The sequence below is a fragment of the Aythya marila genome, assembly GCF_965140915.1.
Source record: "Aythya marila genome assembly, chromosome: 1".
Lineage (NCBI taxonomy): Eukaryota > Metazoa > Chordata > Aves > Anseriformes > Anatidae > Aythya > Aythya marila.
This window is the reverse complement of record NC_139042.1, coordinates 182,832,646-182,858,303: the sequence shown is the minus strand read 5'-3', so window position 1 is coordinate 182,858,303 and position 25,658 is coordinate 182,832,646. Positions and strand designations below refer to the sequence as shown.

The window sequence follows — 25,658 nt, the reverse complement described above, 5'->3', positions numbered from 1 at the left end:
TCCATTTAGGCTTCCTAACATGATATCCCTTGTTACCTCCAGGGATTCTACAGCTGGATGAACTATTTATCCCTTTACGTCTTTGCTGCACCATGTGTTGGCTTGTACATGAACATCGCTGTCCAGGAAAGAATATGGCAGGAATTTCTCAAGCAAACTTTGCTATATTCCTTTGAGATCATTTCAGGAACAACCCGTTTCTTTTTTTGACAAATGCACAGAAAACATTAATTCGAGGAGTTGAGGTTGTTTTATTTTAACACCTAATACAATTCAAATTTAAAGGATTACTTGCACAAAAAAATAAACACATTTGGTATAAAAATTTATCATCACTTTAACACCTTTTTTTCCTCTTATGGTCTGCACCTTCTCTGGAGCAGAAACATATAAAGACTAATGGCACAAGTTTGTTTTATCCTACAGCATTTTTTGTTTTGTTTTTACATACTCAAGTACCCTAGAGGACAACAGCCCGCTGTATACAAGAACCATTTTCTTCAGCCTGCTGAATTAAGTTTCATAAAGAACCAAAGCTATAAAGGCATTTTAAAAACCATTGTCTTATATTTTTTTTTCAGAAGCAATGACTTTCTGCACCATTTATATACATAGTGTTACATAACAGCTCTTGAGTACAGTACATGCAGCAGAATATATCTGTTGAATATAAAACATACATTTAAAATCTTGACTTATCAGAATTTTGAAGATTGAGTAATCGTAGAATGCCCATTGCTTAGAGAAAATGGTTTGATAGTACAAATGTCTGCATATGTTGGCCACTGGCACAACCCAAGGCTCACTGGAATAGTATCTGTAGCACATCATTGTGCATAAACAATTTACTTACAATATTAAAACACAACCAGCAAAATCAATAGTTCAAGATCTTATGACTGCTATGTTAACCCTTTTTAAGTGGTTGCAAAGAAGTGGGTAAGGGGAGAAACCCCCACCACAAGTCCTCTAAAAAAAAAAAAAAATCTAGTATGCAATTTGTTTTCCAGATGAAGACATTTATTTATGTCTACTGCCTCTTCTTTTCATTGCAGCCGTACACTGTGGACAGTACCATTTCCCTTTTGGTGCTTCTGTCAGTCCAACACATCCGTAATGGAACCACTCAATGGGGCACTACAAAAATACAGAGAGAGAAGGTGTGGGATTTTCCTTTTTTCTTGCAACATCTATCACAAGTAAAATTCTATGAAAACAGAAGGGCTGGCAAAAAGCATAGATTCTGCCTTGCACAAGAAATAAAGGAAAAAAACGAGGGACTGAATCCCTCTTCTTTTCTAACATTTCTAAGTGACATAACAGTCATCACTCACTTCTGTTTGAATGCAGCAGTATCTCAGTAAGCACATGCTTACACTGACATGTTCTTTTAAACCTTATTTGAATGGGATAAATGGTACTAGTAGTGAAAGAGCTAGAAGTTCCCAAAAATAAGGAGTATTTTAAATACGTCAAACCTTCCCAGGAAAAGGTGTAGACTTCTAAAAGAATCTGAACTGTGGGGAGACAGATGTGGAGAAGTTTCCTAAAGAATGATTCAACTCACATGGACATTAATTCACATTGTACTTTTCACACAAACACTTAAGCTCTACTTCTGTTTAAGTTTTTCCATAAAATTTTCTATGAACCTGACACTACCACTGTTTCTAATATCAACTGCAAACCTCTCTTTCTCTTTTTCATTCTTTCACTAACTGATTTTCTGCACGATTCCTTCAGTCTCAATATAAATCATGAAAGAGGAAGTAAGAATAAAAAAAATAAAGTAGTAAAAGTGAAATCCATAAGCATCAGAATATTCAAGTGGTACGTTTCCGATATTTAAAGAAAGTTTCAAGGTTGGAATTTTTTGTTGTTTGTTTGTTTTATATTTTAATCTGTTCATAGAAGGAAAAAAATTACAAGTATGTAATTACAACGCTTAAGACTGTGAATAGGGGATGAAACATTCAAGTTTGTTTAATGCAAAGGTTCAAAGTTCAACTTCTATTTTTTGTATATGCTTTTTAAGCAAAAAAAGGTCTTTCAACCAGAAAAAAAATTACCAAGCAGCAGTTTTGTTTAGAACAGAAGAGCTTCACAAACTTATAAGTTCTTAAAAGCAAGTTTCACAGGACTGAATACTCATTACACACAATAATTGAATCTTTTTGTGCTTAACCAAGGAGAAATACATGGAACTCGCATGTGGCTGGGAAGAATAATATTAGAAACATATTTCCTTCTGTCTCTATTCACTTCCACCTATCTTATATGTGATTTATTTACTTTTAACATCACTGGTAAGTCCAAGATGAGGTAGGGGACTTGAATTTTTTTTTCTTCTTCTTTTTTTGGGGGGGAGGTTTGAAAGCAAACAAACTAAAAATAAAAATCTTTACCGTTCTGTGTTTTCACTAATATTGAAAACTAGTAAAAAGCACGCTACTGTAAAAACAATTCTAAAGAGAAGCAGTTCCTGTAAGCAAGTTACACGCACAAGGACTCTCTTCTGAACATTCAGAACGTTGTTACTTACATCTTGGTTATCACAGCCTACCATTTCACCATACGACACCTGGTAAAAAAGAAAATAATTAAAAGCAATCAACATTTTAAAAGGGATGGAATTCAAAGCACTTTTATGTTTGGCATTTCCCTTGCACATATGGCAATTTCAAGCTCTATTTGAAACAATTAGATACCTTCACAAGAATCACAGAATTCTATGAAGTCTTAAAAAAAAATCCAATACTTGAAAGTATTTAAAATGCCTGTTCTTATTTTATACACAAGTGTCTTGTGCTCTGATTCAGTCTTTCAAGTTTCTGGGTGCCTTTTACAAAAATAGTATCTTTACCATCATTTATTTATTTTATAAAAGAAAAAGTAGGAGAAAACAAGCATTACTTTAACTTAGCATTTTAATTAAAGTCACTGTGAACTCGTTTAATTCTGAATTTAAAAGTTCCTGAAGTATTTATTAAAAAATTCAGAACTCTTCAAGTATGGCATATCGCTGGAAAACTTTTAGTTTTAGCTTCAACAGTTGAATTCGTTATTTGTATTACCAGTAAATAGGTAAAAACATGCTATTTATAGCTATTTATAGCACTGAAATTCTGCTCATTTAAAAAAAAAAACTGTTTTTTTAAATAAACAATCAGAGGAGAAAGTTCACCCACAGTGAAACAGCAAATCCAGTTATATTTCAGGCTGGAAGACATTTTTACCTGATTACAAATGCAGTAACGTGGCTCATTTGGATCATAGGTCCAGTCAACTTGGCTATTGGAATCAGACTCTGGTATTACTGCTGTTTGCTGAGACAGTTCTTGTGCCAGTGCAGATGAAGAAGAACACGACGACAGAGAGGATGAAGAGGAGGATGATGAGGACTGCTGACTTGAGGATTTGTTGTTGTTTCTGGAAAAAAGAAAAAAACAGCATGCCATAATTTGAATTCATTTACTTCCAAGTGGAATGTCCTGAAAGCAATTCTTTGCCGACTGAAGCACTGCAGTATGTAAATCCCAAAGTGGCATTCCCCTAACAGATTTCACTCAAGAACCGAGATGGTCAAACTGAATCTCTCTGGAAAAGTAACCCAGTCTTACCAGCTTGCTAGTACAAGATAAATTCCATTGATTAAAATAGCCTAAGAGCTTTAAGCTGTCAAATAGTTTCAATGGATGTTTTTCTTCACAGAGTTTTAATCGACAGACTTGGTGTCAAGTCTCCATCAAGAAAATATTACCGATAAAACAGGAATTTGCATATAAGTAATGTCATATGTCACGTCCAATAGAGAACAGTTTTTTGAAGATGACTGATCCTATGCTAATCTCTACTCCAGCATCACCAATCACTCCTCTGGAATAGCACCAGTATACAAATCCTATGCCTTTGCTTCTATGTCAGGTCAGACACCCAAGATATATGTAGATGAAAAATGCGTCTAAAAATAAAATTACTAACTGAACAGTGGATGAACACAAATCTATATGAAGAAATAAAAAAAATGCAAGTCAGTTTAAAATGCTGTACACTCTGGGACAAACTCTTTCAAGCAAAAGACTAGAGTCATCAAATGCTTTAAAAATTCATCCTAATCAGAAATAAAAATAATTCAATTTTCTCTTAGATTGTCAGATGTCATAATGTGTTGTGATTATCTGTGAAGTGGCATGAAGAAAATCTCCAGATTTACTTCAAAACCATCTATAAAGCACTGCATAGTAATCCCCAACATTTACATATAGGCCAAATCTTCTCTCTGAAAGAGGGAAAAATGAGAAAAGAAACTACACGATGTAACAGACAAAAAAAGCAAATCAGAACATTTAAAACCTTGAAGTGAGTTTGCTTAAATAAAAAGATGTGAGGAGAAAAAGAAGAAAGTCCTGTACAAAAAAAAAAAAAAAAAAAAAAAGACCAGCTGAAAATAACTACTTTCTGCTTCTTTTTTTCTCCCATGAATATTAAATACAAATTATTTCTAACACGGCCTTCAAGGGAAAGTTTAGCTCTCTTAAAAGCATAACCGCAGTCAACAACAAAACCTACTTGCTTTTTCTGCCACTTCGTGAATCTGTGTTTGATGAACTTAATGTTTGTGTTAACGTAGATGCCAGAGCTGATGATGAATACCCAGTTGAATCTCTGGATAATGAAAATTCTCTTCCAAGCTGAAAATCATTGTTCTTAAATGCTTCATAGCTGGCTTTTAGACTGGATGTTCTTCTTCCTTCCTTCATCTAAAAGGAATACTCACAGTGTATCAGATTGCACAGGAGAGCTCTTATGTAAGCCATACCAGGACGCTAACTATTATTCACACAGATTCATAAATTATCCTTTTACAAAAGGATGTATGGTAAGTGGTAAAAATGGGTAAGAATATCCCAGAGGAAAAGCTACAAAATAAGCTGTCCTTTTATGGAAGATGTAGAGGATGAAACTGTAGCATATAAACAATGATGATAATACGAGAACTGAATCACATCAGCTGAAAGTGATTGTAGAAGTTCAGATTAAAAAAAAAGTCTTTCTTCTTAATTAACAGTGGATGGCAGGCTGACAAGAATGTTTTGACATTACCTGTGCTGTGGCTTGCACTGCTTGAGCTGCTGCCATGGTAATAGCACCGGCCCCCGATCCTGAAGATAATGAGCCCAGGTTATATGATGCCAATGGTTGAGAAGAGTTTGTATTGTATGCATTGTTTGAAGAAGATGATGAATTATTGTTTCGACACCCTTGATGAACAGAACACATTGATGAAATTCAAAATGAAACTAAATTCCTCTGCATTTTAAGAAGAGTTATATATGACAACCAGTGAAAGAATAGGAACTCCATTTATGCACCAGAGTTGTCCAATCATTTGGAAGAAAAAGTTAAAAAATATATATAAGAAAATAAATTTGACACAGCCAGTATTGGCTGAAAAAAAAAAAAGTTCCCTATCCTAATGCGCAAGGAATCCTTTTAGACAGACAGTCCCCACTGTCATATTCAGCTACTGAGTAATGGAGCCGGCTGCCATGTCTATATAAACCTAACCTCAGTTGAAATAAGACTTTTTCCTCAATTGTCCCAGCAGTCAGTAAGAATCAGAACGTACAACTTAGCTGTTCCTAAAATAGCACAGTCTTAATTCCAAAAACTAAAAAAAAAAAAAAAAAAAAATCACAATTGTAATGAACCATAGATTTTCATGACCATCTACAGACTGGCACCTGTTCAAACATAGTTCCATTTTATTTGCCATCTCCTGTGAAATTCCTTAAAAATGAATAAAGGGACTACAAAGGAGACTTCTTTACAGCTAGCATTAAAACAGTATTAGATTCCAAAAACAAATGTAGTTTACTTACTATACCCTCTCATGATCTTTCGTTCTCAGAAAAGAAACTATGAAATATCCTCATTTTGAAAACGTACAGAAAGTTGTGGTTTGTTTTTATTCAAAAGTCAAAAGGACTTCTCACCTGTTTTAAAAAACACAATACTCAAAACAATTTTATTTCATGACAGCTGAATGCCAGGTTGTACCAACCCTTAAAAGATGAATGAAAATTCTTTTCCTACTTGGGAGATTAAGCCCATGTGGCTCTTTCCAAAAATAACACATAGATCTCTTACTTCTACCACTGGCTGAATGAAACGGTACTGCTATTGTCTTCTAAACAATGTAAATAAAAAGAAACAGTGAACATGCAGCTGTCAGGTGACAGTAAAGTTGATGAACTTCATGGAAAACACAAATGAGTAACAATGCTTGCAATTTCTCATGTTTCAAATGACTGAATATCCCAAAGGAAAAGCTATGAACCTCTAATTTCAAAAAGAGAGGTTCACTAATATAATTTGATTTCTCCCTCTAAAAAAGTAGTAAAATCTAAAACAATTAAGATTACCTGGTGTATTTTCTTTAGAAGCATCTGAAGTAAGGGTAGATAGAAGAGCTTCAGATTTAAACTTCTTCTCAGGAACATGATCTGTTGCACTATGGTGAGAAGATGGATTGTGTTTCCTTTCTAAGTAGAACAAATGAAGGGAACTTAAAAGCAAAACTTTTTAAGCTTGAAAGTAAAACTGTAACTAAGAAAATAAAACAGCACTTTCAACTAGCTGCCTCCAGCAAAACCTTAATTCCTTCATGCAGTTCTTCTGAATAGAAATCATCAATGCATTATAACATTTTTTCCCCCAATGTTTGGAAGAAAATAATACAAGTTCAGACTTTTTTTTTTTTTTTTTACTTAATACTACTTGATGACTAGAGTAAGAAACCTAAAAAGTAAACATAGTTTTAATCTCCAATACTCACTCTCTACTGGAGTGTGAGAATGGGCGTGATGGTTATTCACAGGCTGCGACGGTGTGTCCAGCTCCAGAGACCCTAACAGGGAGGTAAAAAGGATAGAAAAGTTTAAAGTCACCACTGACACTTTTAACTTTCAGATATTAAAAGTCTTTACAATATTAACCAAATCACTACATAGTTATATTTATTTTAATCAGAAGGATTTTTGCCACAGTTCCAATCCTTCCCATAATAAAACCAGGAGAAATCAAGTAGAATCAGAGTACCCTGACTTGGAAGGGACCCATAAGGATCACCGAGTCCAACTCCTGGCTCCACAAAGGAACACCCAAAAGCCAGACCATCTGTCTGAGAACACTGGCCAAACACTCACAAACATAAGTCTGCAAACTTACCCAAACATACCAAACATATGCAAACATACCTTTGGGTCCTACATTGAAACAGTAAAGCCCTAAAATGGAGGGAGCCCAACAGAACCCCAACAGTGAATGGCCACCAGCCTGACGCAACCCCATTTACTATAACCCTCTGAGCCTGACCCACCAGCCAATCGTTTGCACATCGTATTATATGTTTATCTAGCTGTATGCTAGACATTTTGTCCAGAAGGATGCTAAGAGAAACACTATCAAAAGTTTTGCTGAAATCCAAAAAGATTACACCTACTGGCTTCCCTTGGTCATCTAAGTGGGTATCATTGTCATAAAAGGAAATTAAGCTAGTTAAACAGGACTTTTCATTTGTGAAGCCTTTTAAAACAGAGCAGTTTTAAAATGGAAATTGGTGACTGCTGCTGTGCAACTGTTGAAACACTGTTAAAATCAAGGCCAATAAGGAGACCCAAGAACAACACTGCTTCCAATATGCTACTTGTTCCAATGAGTTGCACATAGACTTGTAATGCTGCACCAGAAATACTGACAATCTGCGCTGATGTAAACTTAAAAAAAAGATCATAGCTACACTTATGAACATAAATGTCAAAGTGCAGTAACAGATAAACTGTATTAATGAGGTAATCTCCCATCTTGTCACATCGACTCAAACCACGCAAACACTAGAAATATCCTTCAAGGTTTCAGATCAGCCCCCAAATTCTCTAACATTCAAAATACAGTGTGGCAATCCAAAGAATAAATAAAAGAAAAAACAAAACACAAAGGGTGGAGTGAGGGTGGGCAAATGCAAGTGTAAGAATAACCTATCTTGCAATATTACCCACTCACCTCAATGATTACAACATAGCAGGGACTATGACCATAAATACCTATTAGAACAATAAACAACAACTTGTGTATCAATATTCAGCAAAGACTAGCTGCAAAACTAAGCATTTTACATTTATACAGAAGACAATTTACGTAATTCATATCAATTTCTCTAAATCTGCAGTTCCTACATTTCTTCTTTACCTCTTTCTTTTTCAGTACTTTAAAAAAGTACTTGAAAGTCATTACAAAAATGTAGAAGTTACTCTGGAAGAGGTTAATAGCACAGAGGTATTTTGGCTGAGCTGACATTCATCACGTTATGAATTAGTCCAAAGGCTGCCCTCTGGAGGAACCTCAATAATATGTATTTACTCTGAAAGCTAAGAATGTTAAGAGGCTTCTACTTTTCATCTTATTAAATAGTAGAGTACCTTAAAGATGTAATATGCTATATGGTACACTTATATTTCCAGTTTTGAAAATCCTACCTACCTCATCAAACAAATGCCCCAACTTAAGTTAGTATTAGATCGTAAAACTTCAGCTTGGATTCTGATTAAAATAAGCTAGTCCTTTTCTGCAGTTGTTAATTCATTAAAAAACACTTACTTCACAGTTTTCTTTTTGTGCCTGTTATTTTACAATAGCAATTACAAACAAAATATCAAAAGAAACAGCTTTTATGGCAAATTTAAAGTTCAAAGAAAGAATGTTTACTCCTAATTTCTTCAGGTGATTTAGCTTACCTTTTACTAGCCTTGCTTATGAAGAAGAGTCACTGACTCTTCTGTGATTATGGAGCTAAATGAACTTCAAAATTCAAGAACACAAAAAACACAATCACATTTGAAGCTGACGTCTAAATGCTGACAGGTATAGAAAGGCTGGATTGTTCCACACCAAGCTGGCCACAGACCTGTCACATTATATCACATTTACATTCTGAATGCTAGCTTTGCTATACTGCACTATTTGTTAAGCAAGATGGTTTCTTCTCCACAATACTTGACATTCCATGCCTCTAACTGGAACACGCACCTTCCTCAATGTGGTGGCAATCACTTTGTTTAAGAAATGGTACGCTTTCATCTGGGTGAGCAGGTGGCAGGCTTAGGTTGCAATACTTTATTTAGATAACTATAGCATTACCAACAGGTTTAAAGAATTCTTTACCTTACTGTAGCAATTCACAAGTGCAATAGCTCAGTGAAAAAAAGTTATTCTAATTTCTCAGTTGTATTTTGACTGTGCTGGTAAAAACCAAGGTTGGAACTAAAACCTGAGAATCACTGACAGATGAAAAGTATGTAGGTCAAAGTGTAATTTCAAAACAAGTGGAAATATTGCAGGCTACTAACAACTTTGTTGGTATTTTTGTAAAGTGATAGAAAATCCATCAAGAAAATTATGTATACTTACGTCTCTCTAGTATTTCTGTAATCCCAGCATTGTCTGCTTCAAGTTCCATTTTAAATTTAGCCAGTTCCTGGTCCAGTTTTCTTAAGTGACGGTCTACCTGTTTTTGAGACAAAGCAACAGTAAATAGAATCCAGTTCTGGAACTCAAATAGCAGACATAGATTAAAAGTGTAGATAAGTATTTCCCTTCCAGGGGTCTTCTGCCATATAGCACTAACCACATATAGAAGAACACACAGAAGCGTAATTCTTGTTCACCTACATTCCCCTAACTCAGCAGAGACACTAGATGTACTTGAACTAACACCAAAATGGGCTGTTGCTTCTAAGTTGCCCAGAGAATTATAGGATACAGCATGGCTGCATATTGGCTTAACAGCTTAGAAGCCCTCCTCTTACTGTAGGCAATGTTCCAAGACACAGTGTTAAGCATTTCCTTTGAGGAAAAAAAGGCTAAGAACTTTTGGGGATGTTGCGAGTATGGGTATAGAATGTGGAAAACAAAGAACAGCGTTATGATGTGTGTTTTTTCTTTAGAAGAGCTTGTGCTATAGGGAAATTACAGGATTCCTGAATAGCAATACTTGCATGTATGCCACTGTGCATGTCAGTAAGCATCAGTATTGAGTAGAAGGGTCTATAAAATGAAAATGTAAAGACTTATGTGCTTCTGAGTAAGGTATGACATGTTCTTGAGTACCAAAACTTAACATCAACAAAATCTAAAGAAACACCATGTTTGAAATGTTTTCTACATCTGTAGTCATACAGCAGAATACTACACCTATATTTAAACTATTACAAATTGAACAAGTTTTTGCAGTTACCAGCTAACCAAAAGAGGGTAAATTACAACACTCCTTAGTAGACTGAAGCAGAACCAAAGCAAAACAAGAAATACTTGCTTTATGCCTACTATATTTTAAATCAGTAACTTGTAGGTTTTGTTCTCTAAGAAGGTATAAAATAAATATTCTTAAAACTCGAAATGCACATACTACAAGGAGGAGTAACTTCCCTGTGGTGCTCTTCAAAAAAACAAAGAAATCCCCCAAAAGCATATGCTAATTTTAGAAATCCAAAGTTTTTATTTCTGTACATTTTGTGTACAAGCAACAAAATTTTTAGAAGTCAATAAAATATTAAATGTCTTTCACCAGCAAAAGGTTTGTGCACGAAGGTGATGTAACACAGGTACCACAGCTTTAGTACTTATTGAAATGTTGAGAGTCCTTAAGGCATTAATTCAGGTAATTCAGTACACGACTTCTGTCTACTTACCAAATCATATATTTGATTAGCCAGTTGTACTTTTTCGTCTGCATCTTCCAAAGCCTTATAATAATCCTGTTATAAAGAGAATGTTTTTAAATCATGAATGTAACCAAATTGCTTCAGTTATTTTAAGCTATTGTAACCCAGCACAAAATGTATGTCAAAAGTAGAAATTCAAGTAAGTTCTCAGAAAGACTGTGAAACTCTATTGTAAGCAACAATGGGCTAAATGCTAGATGAGAGCTCTATTAGGTATCATTTTTTTATTCGTGCCTTAGAAAACGTGAAACTACAAGATGTGGACACTTCCCCTACTAGTGATATTTCCATTTCACAAGCTGGTTCACTTCTAAAAAAGGACCGATCTTGGATTTGTATGGACTCAATGTGAAATGATGATTTTTACTTCATATGGATCTTTAAAATCACTGCAGATACTACTGCCCTTCCAAATGATGCTACACAGTAGTGTGATGGGAGGCCTTTTCAACACTGTAGTTAAATATGGTGAGAAGTAATGTATATAGCTTATATTCATGTATTTTAAAATAATTTAACTTACAGATGAATTAAAAAATAATTTGACTAAAGATGCAATTTTGAAATGTGCTCTGAACACTGAAAATCCATAGATAAGACTTCTCTAAGTTTGTGTAAGCATATTTTATCTCTAGTTTTAAACAGGCTTTTAAGTTTTTTAAGCGCCTTTTTATTTTGATTTCCACAGAAAAGTGCCTTGCTTAGGTGAAAACTAACTGAAATCTTTATACCACTAAAATCAAAAAAATATATATATTTTTTTATTGTAGTGAGGTTAATGTTTTGATTTTAACTTTTGTTTTTTTTTTAAATAAAGACATCTATTTGTATTAATTAAGGACGCAACCCTTGGCTTACTAAGGGGCTGAAGTAGCATGTGTAGGAGACTAGAGAGGATTTTTTTTCCTGACAAAGTGATGAACCACCTTGCTAACAGTACCACCAATGCCTAAGTGCTGCAGGATAAAACAAAATGAAAAACACATCCATCTTCTCACTCTTCTCTCCCTAATGCTACATATACCATATGTATACTATACACAAGTACATGGGCAGAGTCACAGACAATGCTGAAACTAAGCTTGAAAAATATCCTTTAAAAAACAAAAAGGCCAATTAACTTGCATAGCTTCAAGTCACACAAACAGGAACAAAATGTCTCAAGTTGAAAATTTAGTACCCAGCTTCTTCACTGCTTTGAGGTCCTAACATTTTTTATTTTTTTTAATAATAATAGCAAATACTGGGTAAAACTTGAGAGAAATGCCTGATCAAAGAAACCTTTCAGTCATTTTTCTCCTCTTAGGTAGTTCTATCCATCTCCTGTTAATGCCCAGGGGAAGTCACAGCTCCGAACACTTAAGTAAGTCTCTATCAATGATAAACTATTTTTTCCTAAGGTTATCTTCTTTTTCAAAAGAAAAATGTGACCCACTCCTGTGATATCCTTACTTTTTTGATTGATGTCATTTGTTCTTCTCTCCATTCAGGTTTGTTTTTCTTTGCGTTCATAAAAAATTCATTTACCCTCTGCTCAAGCTGATCCATTGCATCTGTAGCACAGGAAAAGATTAAGATAATATTTATCTTCTAACATACGGAAACATTATAAAATAAAGTGGCATACTGCTCTTAAACAAAGTTGACAGGACCGAGGCATAAACTACTAGAGCAAAAAAGAACAAAACACGTGACAGTGGACAGAGGATGGAAATATTTACCTTAATTTCCAAGAAGCAGAATTGCATTCTGTTAAGATTCTCATCAAGGTTCTTGTGCTCTCCACATGGGACAGGCAGGCCTCCAAGTTCTAAAGGTTTTTTGTCCCTAAGAGCAGTGGTAGTGACTTAAAGCATGACCCAAACTCCTCACCCAGGGCTCTAGACTGCTGACTTTGGAACATTCTAGCCAGTTACAAACTGGGCAGGAAACAAAATGTTCTCCTAAGAGAAACAGTCAAATACAAAACCAAATAATTGAAAAAAAAAATTAGTGCCTCAAAAGGGTAGAGCAACCAAAGAGTCAAGTCACCACCTTTACCTCAAGGCCCTCTCCAGTAGTATGCAAGGAAGGGTAAGAGTAAACTGAAAATGCTCACAGGGGTACTCCCACCCCTAGCTCCTGTATGATAGAACTGAGAAGAAAATGCACAGAGAGAGATACCATGAGATACCATGGACAGGATTCTCGCTTATGTGTAGCTGAGAAATATCACAAGGGGAACAAGTAACACAAATTTTCTAACATTTGTGATTGTAAGGAAGGAAAACATCAACTACAGGTTACTTGTTCGGTTATTGATTGAGACAAGAACAGAGATTTCTTTTCCTTTCACCCTTCTTCAAAACAAGCACCAAGTTTAATATTTCAGCAGCTGGACATGCATGTTGTATATGCATGCAACAGCTTGCATATCTCCAAAAACAAGCAGCTGCCCCAGTCAAACTAGCTTTGAGAGCCTGGCTAAGCTCAAGATAAAGGGAAGTACTGCCATTTTATTTTTTAAGCAGGACTCTCAGCAATACAGTCCAGATAATAGTTTCACATTAAACATGACAATGCACCACCTACCTACGGACTTCTGGCTCTGTGTGTAAAATACGTCTTAGAAACCAGCATTAAAACTGCCCCATATGATTGGGAGTGGAGGGAGGAGGTGGAATAACTAAGTAACTACTTCAAGAAACTCATGAATCCGCAAATATGATTAGTTAGTTCTTTGAAGCCAATGGAGCCTGAAGGTATTCTCAGTTTTGTAAAACCCACCAACTAGAACTAGTTGGTCACTTAAATAGTAACAAAAATCACACGTACTAAACAATCTACGGTTTATTGATTTTACCTATGCTGAGAATCTCCAGCATCAGAACCAACACATAACTAGTAACTTTAGACTGGAGAGAGCACAATTAATCCTAAACCAAAACAGTTGTGACGTAGACTCACAACATTATTTAGATTCAGACAAAGTAGTCAACAAACTTAGGTGTAAAACAGATTAGAAGTGGGAGAATTTTTACAGTGAACATTTTCCACTTTCACTGTGCTATTCTGAGGGAAGATTACAAAGACTGAACAGCAAGCAAGCAGCACACATTTTACATGGAAGCTTACAAAAGCTTTGTTCTTTGACCAGATGACTATAATTTTGTTCATAAAGCTGAAGGACAATGTGCTCTATCTCCTGTTCCTAGAATGAAAACAGCCGGGTGATGATTATTATAATGGCTCCATAGACATGAGAATGAGAAACCTTTCTTCTTATTGAGGAGGAATTTTGGTCTGTGTGAAATTGCCTAAGTGAAAACTTCCACAGAAATGTTTTTCACCAGAAACATGGCAAAGGGGAACGCAGGTCATCTCGATCACATTATATGAAAGGTTCTCTACAATACACTTAAGTCCTGTTGTCTTTTTTCCCCTCCTTAACCTAACTGTGATACATTCTGCCATACTAATTTCTTAGAACAGATTATACTCCACATGGAAATCTCTCAGTTGGAGCTCAAGAACCAAGCTGCAACTCAGATGCTCTTCGCTTTTCCCACAGCAGCCTTATCAGGACATACAGTAGACACCAGCCTGCTTATATTTCTTACGATGACAAAAAGCAGCACCTGCCCCTTCGGAAGTCTGTGTGGTCCAAACAGGACAGAATATAAAGCCAGCATTCACTCTTAACGCACACATTTATCTCTCAATCAAGACTTCTGCAGGTTTCTGGCACATCATCACTTATCAAAGCACTGTTCTCAAGTGCTTCAGAGGCACTGAATCTTCACAGCAAGAAGTCACTGTTACATAGCACCACAATAGTCTATGGGTTCACATGTTGTATCCTGCCTTCTGAAGAGAGGCGAGCCCAGAAGTTTCATTAGGACTTTGGATGCCTTGTTTCTCACTGTGCAAGAATTACTGAAGTACCAAGGTCCAAGAAAACTTTCTCTAGGCCTAAGTCTTTCCATATTATATTCAGTGTTACACGCCACTTCCAATATGCATTAAGAGTGATTTTTGCCACTTCAGTTAAAGCAAAGGAAACGACACTGGTGCAACCTTGCTGGCGCTGGTTGGCTCAGTGCTCAAACACACTTCAAGAAACTAAGAGTTTGCCTCTCTACTCAACAGAAGCCGATTTGTTTTATCTTATGTGGAACTAAGTTGGTAGTTCCACCCCCTCAATAGTTACTTCAAGTGTTCTCTCTCATACATGGCAACTGATCTATTCTCGTAACTTTTAAGTACAGACGCCAATGCTTAAGTCATGGTATACAGAAAATCCTATATCCAGTTCAACATGTCACTAACCTATTACACTGAGCAGCTGGGTCCACTCAAATACCCAAGAGACCTCAACTCAAACTACTATAAATTAAGCTATTGGTTTCAAGAACTGTGCTCCTACAGGGTAAAATATTGAAAGCATGGTGTTGCATTTTGTATTACCGTACAACATTCACTTGTTACTTCAGCCCTTGCTCTTTCTCTCATTCTCCTTTATGAAAGTTCAGGTGTTCAGTGCTGACAATCTCTTGTACAAGTTTCATTAACAAAGACCTCAGCATCTCAGTTATAAATAAACGTATCAATTCTGCATTAAAACAACAGCAACACCTGAGTGTTACGGGACACAGGTCCCTGATGAGACTTCTAGTGAAGATCAAAAGGCAACATGTCCTGAAATCTGTGTGAGGCGGCGTGTTGCATTGGGATCTGCGCAGATACGCACAACAGGATTTATAAAGAAATCATAAGCTGACTGTATGCTTGGGTTAAGCGTCGGCTACGGCACAAGAGCCTAAGCAAAAAGCTCCTCCGCATCCAATACGGTGAGGGGGGCTGGCTGGAAGGTTTCCGAAGCAGCGCACCGCTACCTGCTGAAAGAGTGGGGCAACAACTCCAGTTCCAAGCCACCACCACTGCTCTTCGGGACCGAAAACCTGCAGAGCTCGGGACGCGCCGCCCGCAACGCCCGCGGGAGCGGCACAAGCCCGGCAGCGCCGCTCCCCGGCTGGGTCCTAGCGCCGGGCCGGCTCCGCGACAGAGCCCGCGCCCAGTCCCGGCGGCTCGGGGCCCTCCGCAGCGCCGCCTCCCGCGGCCAGCAGCAGCCGGAGCCGGCGGCGGGGCCGGGCCAGGGCCGAGGGGAGCGGCGGGGGCCGGCTCGGCGCGGAGGAGGCGGGGAGGGGGCGGGACTCACGTACTCTGCACCTGCAGGTCCATCTCGCGCATCTCGGTGAACCTGTCGCGGAGATCCATGGGAAGCTGCTCGATCACTGCGGGCACACGGAGGGAGGGGGGGGAGGAGGGGGGGAGGCCGGTCAGGCAGGCAGGCTCCCGCCGCCGTGGGGGAGGGGGGGCGCCGCCGCCTCGCCGTTCGCGGCTCCCCTCCTCCCCACTCCTCTCTTCTTCCTCCCTCCCGCTCCCGGCCGCTCGCCCCCGGCCCGCAGCCACTCACTCTCCAGGTAGTCCTCCAGATACAGCATGGCGGCGGCCGGGCCAGCGCCCAGGGGCTTCTCGCTCGCGGGGGCTCGTCCCTTCCAAGATGGCGCCGCCGCCAACAGCACCCGCCGCCCGACTCCGCGAAAACAACATTGGCGGCTGACGGCGCTCGCCCCGGCCGCGCCGCGATTGGTTGCCCGCGGCCGTGACGCGGTGCCCCCCCTCCCCGCGGCATCACGGGAAATGTAGTCTTACCCCCCCCCGCCATGTCAGCCCTCCCCTGAGGCGCGGGGGCGGGTAACGGTCCGGTTTTCGTGACGGGCGCTTCTGCACAAAGTCCCCTTTGAGCCCTCGCTTTTTAGGGCAAAATGTAAAAGTGTCTCCGCAGGCTGCTCCGAAGTCCCTCAGGAAGCCAGCTCCGAGCGGAGCATCACAAGCGCAGCTAAAGAGAGAAAAACTTGCAACTTTTTTAAGCACGTTTTATGTTTTTTTCGGTGTTTATTCGTTCCTTGAAATGCACATAGCTGGCAGTGTCGCATAAAAAAGCACAACAAATGACAGAGAAGGGGAACAAATCTCTAATTTAGGTCTTCTCATGAGGGAGCCAATGTGAAAAAAGCTGCCCTGCTTCGCATCCCACAGTAACACGGGCACTAACAACTCTAAGTATACCACAACAGAAGCTTCACTGGACTTCAGAATTGCTATTTACACTAGGAAACAACAAGCATATAATAAAGATTGCAATCCAATCACAATACCTGCTGTAGTTTACTTTAAAATGTTCAGGGCTGAAGTTTGTCTTGCAGTTTCAATCCCTCAAGCACTTGATTCATTACTGCTTTATCATTATTTTATCGGTCTTCTTATGGACTAATGCATAGAAGAAACTGATTGCTTTTATCCAGACATGCTTACAGTATAACTTGGTGGTTTTTGACTGGGGGAAAGGAATTTTTAGGGACTGCGTGATGTGAGGTGTGGGTGCAGAGAACATAAGAGTTGGCATAGCAGAACAGACTTGTGTTTAATATGCTCTTTGTCTCATTTTTGTGTTGCCATCTGTGCCATGGGCATCTAAGCAAAGAAAGAAAATACATGTTTAGGCCAGGTCTGAGTAAAAACCTATAAAAGATGTTTTTGAGTGTCAGGACTAAAGGAAAACCGCATCCTATTGGCAGTTTGTAAATTCATACATTGTGAGTGATGAGCTAAGGGTGATTGAATTTTGGGAAGTGAAGCATAAATTCTGCCTGTAGCCTTTATGAAAACTGATGTTAGTTATGTCTCAAATGCATCACCTGAGCATTTATTTAATTTATACATCATTATAGATGAAAAAAATTTGTCTGACAACAGCTATTAACTTTGCAAAAAAAAAAAAAAAAAAAGGCAGTGCCTAAGTGGTCACCTTCCATCATTAGCCATTTTGTCTGTACTGCTAGAACAGTTTTATACATACCAATTAACAATTTTTAGAGGTAATTAAGCTAACTTCCTATCCATCAGAAGCGTTACTTGAAAGAATCTATATACTATTGCTCATACAGATCAGTCTTTAATGTATAACTTTTGACACACTGGTGTAGCAATAATAATAGTTTTGAAATTTTGTGTGAGAAATTGCTTGGCCACATTTTGTTCTGTAGGAAACAAAGGCTCTGGTCCTTCCTGGGAAGATGAATACCTGCACTTTTATCCTAGTGTTTGAAGTGGTAAGAGAGCTCAGTCCATGCAAAAGCACAGCTAAAGTAATCACACCTTGTATTCATTAGGAGGAAAGACAGAGGAATTTGGGAAAATTGGAATAGGTGGTGTCACTTTTTTTTTTTTTACGTTCAGTGGTGGCTTTAGTGATTTTTAAAGAAAAATGTACATACTTTTGTAGTAGACATGGGTGTGTACGTATATAATGCAGCAGAGGTTTAAGAGAACAATATCGTACAAAAATACTGTACAAAAAAGACTCCACCATTAGAACTACAACTGAAGAACAGTCACGCGATTAAATTCTTACCATTTGCCTCACAACCAAAAGCCTAGGACAGCCAGGACGTTGGGACCTCTTATGCCCCGGTTTTCATGCCTGGGTTTGCCATGTGCTCATCTTTGCAAGTTTTGGGAATAGCTAGCAAAATCATTACTGAGGGCTATTGTGCAAGGATATGTTCATCTAGTTCCGGCCTGCTATGGTGCCCAGATCTAAGAAATGCAGTTCTTGTGGCTGTGCCTCAGTCCCTTTAGTAGCAGTGTGTGCCCTGTCCACATTAGTGGAAAGGGAAAATGGGACTCAGGTTTGCCAACAGAATGGCAGACAAAATTCTAGTGGGGCTGACGTCTGCTGTCTTCAAAGTCTGAGTCCCTCCCTTTATGTTTCATGGTTTATTGAAATATGTGAGAGGCTCTTATAGAAATAGGAAGCTTCTTTTAAAAATGTTCATCATACTAATTTACAACAAGGGATGAGAGAGGATTAAGTAGCAGAATACAATTGAAAATAGAATTTAACTTTGTTCAATATCTGTTCAGAGGCAAACAGGTACTTTATTTATCTGCCTGCATCTCCTGTAGTCTTCAGTATCTTTTCTTCTATCTTTTTTTTTTTTCTTTAACGTGGAGAATTGATCACGTTTTCTATTTCTGACAATGTTAATTCATATGGTATAGCTAAATGTGTAGCCACACAAAATTCAGCAAGATCATTTATAAAAGTGCACCTCATCAGGCCAGACTGATGAAACAGAGTTTAAACTGACATTTTAAGAAGCGATTAGCTACCCAGGTCATACAAAAGAGGCTCTTTTTGTAATGGAAAGCTTCCTGTTGTGTATAAATGTAAAGAATTAACTCTATTGATTAACCTAACTTTTCGAACAGCCTAATTAGAACAGCTCATGATAAAGAAACATGGATTAATGGCAGTGTTTATTGGGATGCAAATACAATGAAAAAGAACTAAACACTAACTGTGAACTCAAGGTAAAAAGAAATTCAATTTGTTAATTGCATTAGACATTGCTCAGAAAACTTCTATTCAGCAGCAAAACTGCTTAGGACAGAGAAGAGAAGGGCAGGGAAGCCAGTGGAGTCGTTTTTTTCTCCTATTAATATAACATCATTAATGTTGATGGCAATTCTCCAGCAAACGTCTCACATAAATAACACATCATCACTTGTGACAGAATGGTGGTATGAAGGAATATTACAGCTGCCCTGTGATCTACCTGAAACTAGTTGCTTGCAAAGGTTTCATTACTTTTCAAGTGTCAGGAAAAAAAAAAAAAAAAAAAAAAATGGATGCACGTTCTGATGTATGCTTCTCAGATGGTATTAAGTCTTTTAAATCTTCTCCCTTGCTTCTGTTCTTTCCCAGTCCAGGTCTCTGTGATGTCTTTTTTGCATTATTCTAGTTTCTTCTCACTCTTCCCACTTGTAGATTTTTCTGCCATAGCTCTTAACTTCCTCCTTTCCATCTTCATATTCCACCTGCTGCCAATCAGTTGGTCTTTCCCTTTTCTTGGTCTTTCCCTTTCCATTTTTCTGTATCTTCCTTATGTTTTCAGGGGCTTTCCGTTTCCTTTTAGGACTCCCATTCTTGCATTGTTTCTTCAGCACTCTGATTTTAAACTGTTGTCTAATCGGGTGTTTCCAGACCTCTAGTCCCTATGTTTTGTTTCTTTCTTTGTTTTCAAGCACTGGTTGCTAATGGTTTGATCTGAAGAAATCCGGAAAGACCTACCCAGGACATCCCTAGACTGGCACTTCAGGTCTCAGCTACTGCTGGTAGGCTCCTGCGCTCTGTTTTCTCACAAGGGAGCCTCACTGCCCTTTGCATGCAAGGATTGCTGACATTTGGAGCATAGAAAGCAAAACCTGTCTGTTACTGAGGGCTACCCTGTTCTCACAGCAGAATTTTATGACACGGTGACAACTAAGCAGCACCACAGAAGGGTGCAATAGTGCCTACATACAGCCACCAGCCTGAGCAGCTCTTAAACTACTAGAAAACAGGCATTTCATTTTCTTTGGCACCTGCCACTGCCGCACTACAGCAATCCTGGCTGATGGGCCAGAATCCATTCACCACGGTGCACTGCTGCAAGCATGTGTTGTCAGTAGCAGCACTCTTAGCTGTTTTGTCTGCCAGTGTCAGCATCAGGCCCACTGGTCTCCTCACACGCTTTCAACAATTTTACTTTACTTTACTTACAACAATTTTACTACAATATTCTTCCTCACTCCCTGTTTGCTGCTTGCTGTTTTGCTGCTGCTGCTGCTGTTTTTCCATTCTTGTCAGTCCTTCCTGTCTCACAGTCCAGCTGTCCCTCCCAGCTGCCATGGAGCATACCATCTCCCATATTCCACCGTTTTGCTGCTACAGGGGCATCATCCGCAGCCTCATACTCACTGCAGGAAATAACTGTCATTCCTGCTGCACTGCACACCATGCCTGTTGGAGGACATTTGTTAAATAATTAAATTGTCTTGAGACTGAGTACCATGTAAGGGTTACAGCATGATCGTATTTGTTCTGGGCAATCAACTTCATGTAATGGGAAACTCCAACCAAAGCCAGATCCTAGGAAAAAAGCAGGGTGAAGCTATCAAAGAAATAATGTTACCCTTGTCTACTGCAGCACTATGCAGAAACTTCACACTTCTGTGAAATGATCCTCAAAAGGGCAAATATGGCCCAGAAGTATTATGGCTGCATGATAATCTATCTGAGAAATCACTTTCATTTTCTACATATTACAAACTCTTTCAAATTCGGAGATTCACATTCCTATTTCTGGAAACAAATCCATGACCCCAGATAATTAATTTACTTTAACAGTCAACAGGAAAATGGAACTGCCATTTATCTTTCAGCTTGACTTTGTGTACAGACTCGGGCAATTACATCTCCATCTTTTAGTTAATTTTGTCTGCTACAGACCCAGTTAAATATACTTGCAGGCTTCAGTTATTTCCTGAAAGTCTGCAGGATATGAGCGATCACTGTTTGTGTATTAATCACTGAGATGTTTTTATCCTGACTTCCTAAGGAAATAAAGTTTATATGAGCAGTCTGTGCGTTTGTGCACACACTTCTTTATCTGTCCTTTCATTCTGACTTTTCTCTGTTGGATTGACTAATTTCAACCAATTTGAAACAAAAGTAGTCCTTTTAAGAGATGAATTGTGTGCACTGTAAATGCTATGTTGTTTCTAATAGACTTTCTTTTTCTTCCTTTCTCTGAGGAAAAGGTTGCAGGATGAACTTGCTACCTATTAGGCTCAAGAAAATCCACACGAGAGCAATGTGATGCAAGTGTCCCAACCATGGAAGCTTTGGTTGGTAAACATACCCTGTGAGGCACCGTTATAAGACCTAACTGCACAAGGAACCAACTGAAGTGGCTTTGCTGTTCAGAAAATGCCTGGTTTTGTTTGCTTTGTTTTTATTTATTAAAATCCTTAATGCTGGATTACATGGCATGCATGGGAATCAAGTTTTAAAATAATTATTTTCATGATTATTTAAGTACTTCTATCACTTTAATTTTCAAATGCCTCTAGCTCATTATCTGTAAAGAAGGATATATCTTGCCTTTTTATAATTGTCAGATTTACAATCATACCTTTTCCCATGTGGTCAGCAAATTCTTGTGGCTGGAAGAGGTCCATATCTGGTAGCTTTCCACTGAGAAATGCTATAAATGACTGTTATGACATTAATGTCACGGAGGAGTGTGAGATATGACACCATCTATCCCCTGTGCTGCTCAGAAGACATGTCCTCTGAGTGTTGGGGTCTGCAGATAGAGCAGGTAGAAAAAAAGAAAAAGAGAGAGAGATGAAAGTTAGGGGACGATAATGCAGTTACCGTCCTTCCAAACTCATGCACTTATAGCCTCCTTTGTCCCTGGAGTAAATTCAAAGAAGGTGAATGTGGCAGCAGGGGAAGGAAATACTCTGAGAAACTTGCCAAGATAGTGACACTATGATTGACTGAAGGAGCACAGCTGCCGCAGAAAAGGACGCAGACTTTGAGGGCAGGCATGAATCTTCACTGCTCCCAGGCAGGCATTGTCAGGACAATGCAGAAATCACCTTCTCCCTCGTGATCATTAAACACCAGCTGTGCAGAGAGATTAGGACACCCAAGAACTCAGAGTTCAGACTCAGAGGAGTTGTAGGAGAGGACAGATTTTTGTGACAGAATGTAAATAGCGTAACTTCCTACCAAGGGAGATAAGATCTGGAATTTAACACAAAACATAGACCTGTCTCTTTGCTAAAAACAGACTGTGATTATGTTATGGAAAAATTTGGAGGAAAAAATAAAAAGGAAGAAAAAATGTTTTAAAATTTTGCTGCTGGATGTATTTGAGATGGTAGTAAAGTCATAGATGTGATGCTCTAAGATACAGTCAAGTCTTTCTTTCTAGGAAAGCTGATGTACAAAATAATAACTTTATTAGAGATGTACAGAATTTATGAAAGCATGGACTGTCGGACAATATGGGGAACACACAAATTTTCTTCAACTGTTGCATTTACATTTTTCATGTGGTGTTTCTAACCTGCACAAATATTTCACTTGACCTAAAAGTACCTGTTTTATATATCCTTGGTCAAATTTGCAACACAGTTAAAAATATGTTTGCTTAACTTACACGGGAACTAACGCTATACTCTAATGACTTGCATAAGCTTACTTTAAGGTTATTGTTTTTCATTTTTATTCTGAAATGCAAATTCATGGTCCCACATGTGTTTACCATGAATTTTCCCCATTACATTTGTTGATATCACAGAGAAGTTGTAAAAATTAAGGGCTTTACCATAAAAGGGGTTTATTTCATTTTAATCTGCAATTTGAATTTACAACATTTCAGCAACTCTAAGCTAATAAGTCAGAAGAACTTGCTTTTATTAAGAAAAAAAAATCCTTATTGTTAATTATCTGTCAATTATTTATAAGGAACGTATAACATATGTATAAGGAGCATTACTGTATCTCTTATCCCAGTTTGAAAACAAAAAGTAAATATTTTTTCCTCATTAACTACAAATCCTGCATTCTACTTGGTTATAACCTCAGATCTTCTGCTGTATCTCTACCCTTAAAAATTAATACAACACACCTGGGAGTGCAGCTAACTGGGAATTTTTTAGGGAAACAATTTTAAAGTTGAAAAATACTCATTCACTGTATATTCACTTTCAGTAATAGTTCAACAGAGCTTTTACTGAAGACTAAAATTCAGAGAGAGTGAGAAGGTTAATCAGTAATAGCCTTATGATCATGAAACTCTCTTGAGAGATGCAAAGGAAATTTAGGATTCTCTTTGGCCTTATTTAGGTATCAGGCCTGTGTTTTTTCTTCTTCGCCTAAGTCCACAGACATCTAGGTTTGAGAAAAATCACCACAGTGGCCAATCCAATGAGTATTGTGTTTGGGATGTTGGGTATTCAGTACTCAACTTCATGACTTCATTGGAGAGAATTTATGCAAAATACACAAAGACAAAAAATCCTAATTCCTCTCTAGTTTAGGAAAATCACTGCAGAGTTGGTGGTTGGAGCAGATTTCTTGGAAAAGCAGACCTGGAGACTGAACATGAATCTTCTGCATGCTGCATTCCTCCACTGCCAGACTATTTTCTATGCATCTATAAAAATAAACAGTTTTAGTGTTATTTGATAAAGAAGACCATTTAAGAAACCCTAACAAATTTTACGGGTTAAGAAAACCATTTCCTGGTCTAAACGGATACTGAGCATCTTTCATCTATGTGGGACAGATTAAATCAAATTTATTTATTTACTTATTATTATACATGAACCTGATTATAAACTCACATTACAGAATCAGAGAATCATAGCATCATTAAGGTTGGAAAAGACCTCCAAGATCCTCTGGTCCAACCATCCCCCTAATACCAATGTCACCCATTAAACCACGTCCCTAAACACCATGTCCAACCTTTCCTTGAACATCCCCAGGGACAGTGATTCCATCACCTCCCTGGGCAACCCGTTCCAATGCCTGACTGCTCTTTCTGAGAAGAAACGTCTCCTAATTTATAACCTTAACCTCCCCTGGCACAACTTGAGGCCATTCCCTTGAGTCCTGTCAGTAGTTACGTGCAAGAAGAGGCCGACCCCCAGCTCCCCACACCTTCCTTTCAGGTAGTTTTAGAGCAACAAGGTCTCCTCTAAGCCTCCTCTTCTCCAGACTAAACAACCCCGGTTCTCTCAGCCACTCCTCACAGGACTTGTGTTCCAGGCCCTTCACCAGTTTTGTTGCCCTTCTCTGGACATGCTCCAGAGTCCTTCTTGTAATGAGGGGCCCAAAACTGAACACAGTACTCGAGGTGCGGCCTGTATTTATATCCTGATGTCATTAACCTTAAGAATGATTTTTGTTAGCAGTGAAATCTGGTACTTATGATTGACAGTGAACAATATTCTGTATATAGAAGGGGCAACTCTCCTTTGACAGAAAGCTTGAGGAACTTCCTCTTTCTTCCAAGACAGTTTTCTATACTTTCTGAGAAGAATCCAATGACCTAACTTCATCCTATAAGGTATAATCTTAAAACTATCAGGTAACAAAATAAAGTAATTTTATAACAATATTTAGCTGATAATTAAAATAGGAACAGATAAGTATTTGGTAAAAATGGAAATGGTCTTAATTACTTTTTATTGTGGAGGTCGACATTTTGTTATTGTAATTAAATCTGGACTATTTTTCTATTCTGAGAATAAACATAAATTCAGACTTAAAAATATTTGCTCTAAAGAATATTCACTGGAAGAAGAAAAACCTAAAATAGTATGTCTTAGTAGGTCCCTTCTTTTGTAAACACAATTAACAAAAAAAGTGCTGCCTGAAGAAGATTATGATTAATGGTTCTAAACACTATAGATGTGCACTATGTAATGGATCTCATATCCTTGAAATGAGAACTGTAATTTGTCATTGTTGTCTAGAGCTAAAATTACAACAGGTAATTTGCAAGAATAGATTATAGTATTTTATAATTGCCTTTTTTAAAATTCATATAGTCTTATATTTGAATACATGTTAGGTCTCAGAGCAATGCATTCATTTGCTGTGTAGTGACATACAATGGCCAGATAATCAATTATACATTTGTTTAGCTACAATGACCCCTATCATATTTCTCCTACAGTATGGTACCCTGCAAGTAGCACCACAGAGAGGAATGAGTTACCACGTGCTGCAGTAGTATCAGAACTCAGAGGTTTAAATCATGAGACTTTAGTGAAGAGGTTTCCATCCATATCTGCTCTGCTTTTGGATAGAAGAGTTTACCCGTCCCTTGTTCATTCTGCCCATTCTGTTGGGTTTCATGACAGCCTTGCACTTTGGAAAGTCAAGCTGAGTTTCAGAAAACAGAGACAAAACTGTAAAAGTGA

General features: G+C 38.1%; 1 protein-coding gene across 3 annotated transcripts; it reads right to left on the bottom strand.

Moving 5' to 3' along the window:
* Positions 1 to 231: 231 nt before the first annotated feature.
* Positions 232 to 16,372, bottom strand: ING3 (inhibitor of growth family member 3). Of its 3 annotated transcripts, none has more exons than XM_082784619.1 (12): positions 16,237 to 16,372; positions 15,983 to 16,054; positions 12,234 to 12,334; positions 10,749 to 10,814; positions 9,469 to 9,565; positions 6,839 to 6,910; positions 6,426 to 6,545; positions 5,104 to 5,261; positions 4,570 to 4,760; positions 3,237 to 3,429; positions 2,543 to 2,581; positions 232 to 1,137 (listed from the first exon to the last, which is right to left on the bottom strand). In XM_082784619.1, exons 1-12 carry the CDS (start codon positions 16,262 to 16,264, stop codon positions 1,021 to 1,023), a joined length of 1,254 nt encoding a protein of 417 aa, XP_082640745.1. In that variant the 5' UTR covers positions 16,265 to 16,372; the 3' UTR covers positions 232 to 1,020. The 3 variants fall into 3 exon arrangements, with proteins under 3 accessions (XP_082640745.1, XP_082640746.1, XP_082640747.1); XM_082784620.1 differs by having other exon boundaries at positions 5,104 to 5,162; XM_082784621.1 differs by lacking the exons at positions 15,983 to 16,054; positions 16,237 to 16,372 and adding an exon at positions 12,503 to 12,691.
* Between the last annotated feature and the right edge of the window lie 9,286 nt (positions 16,373 to 25,658).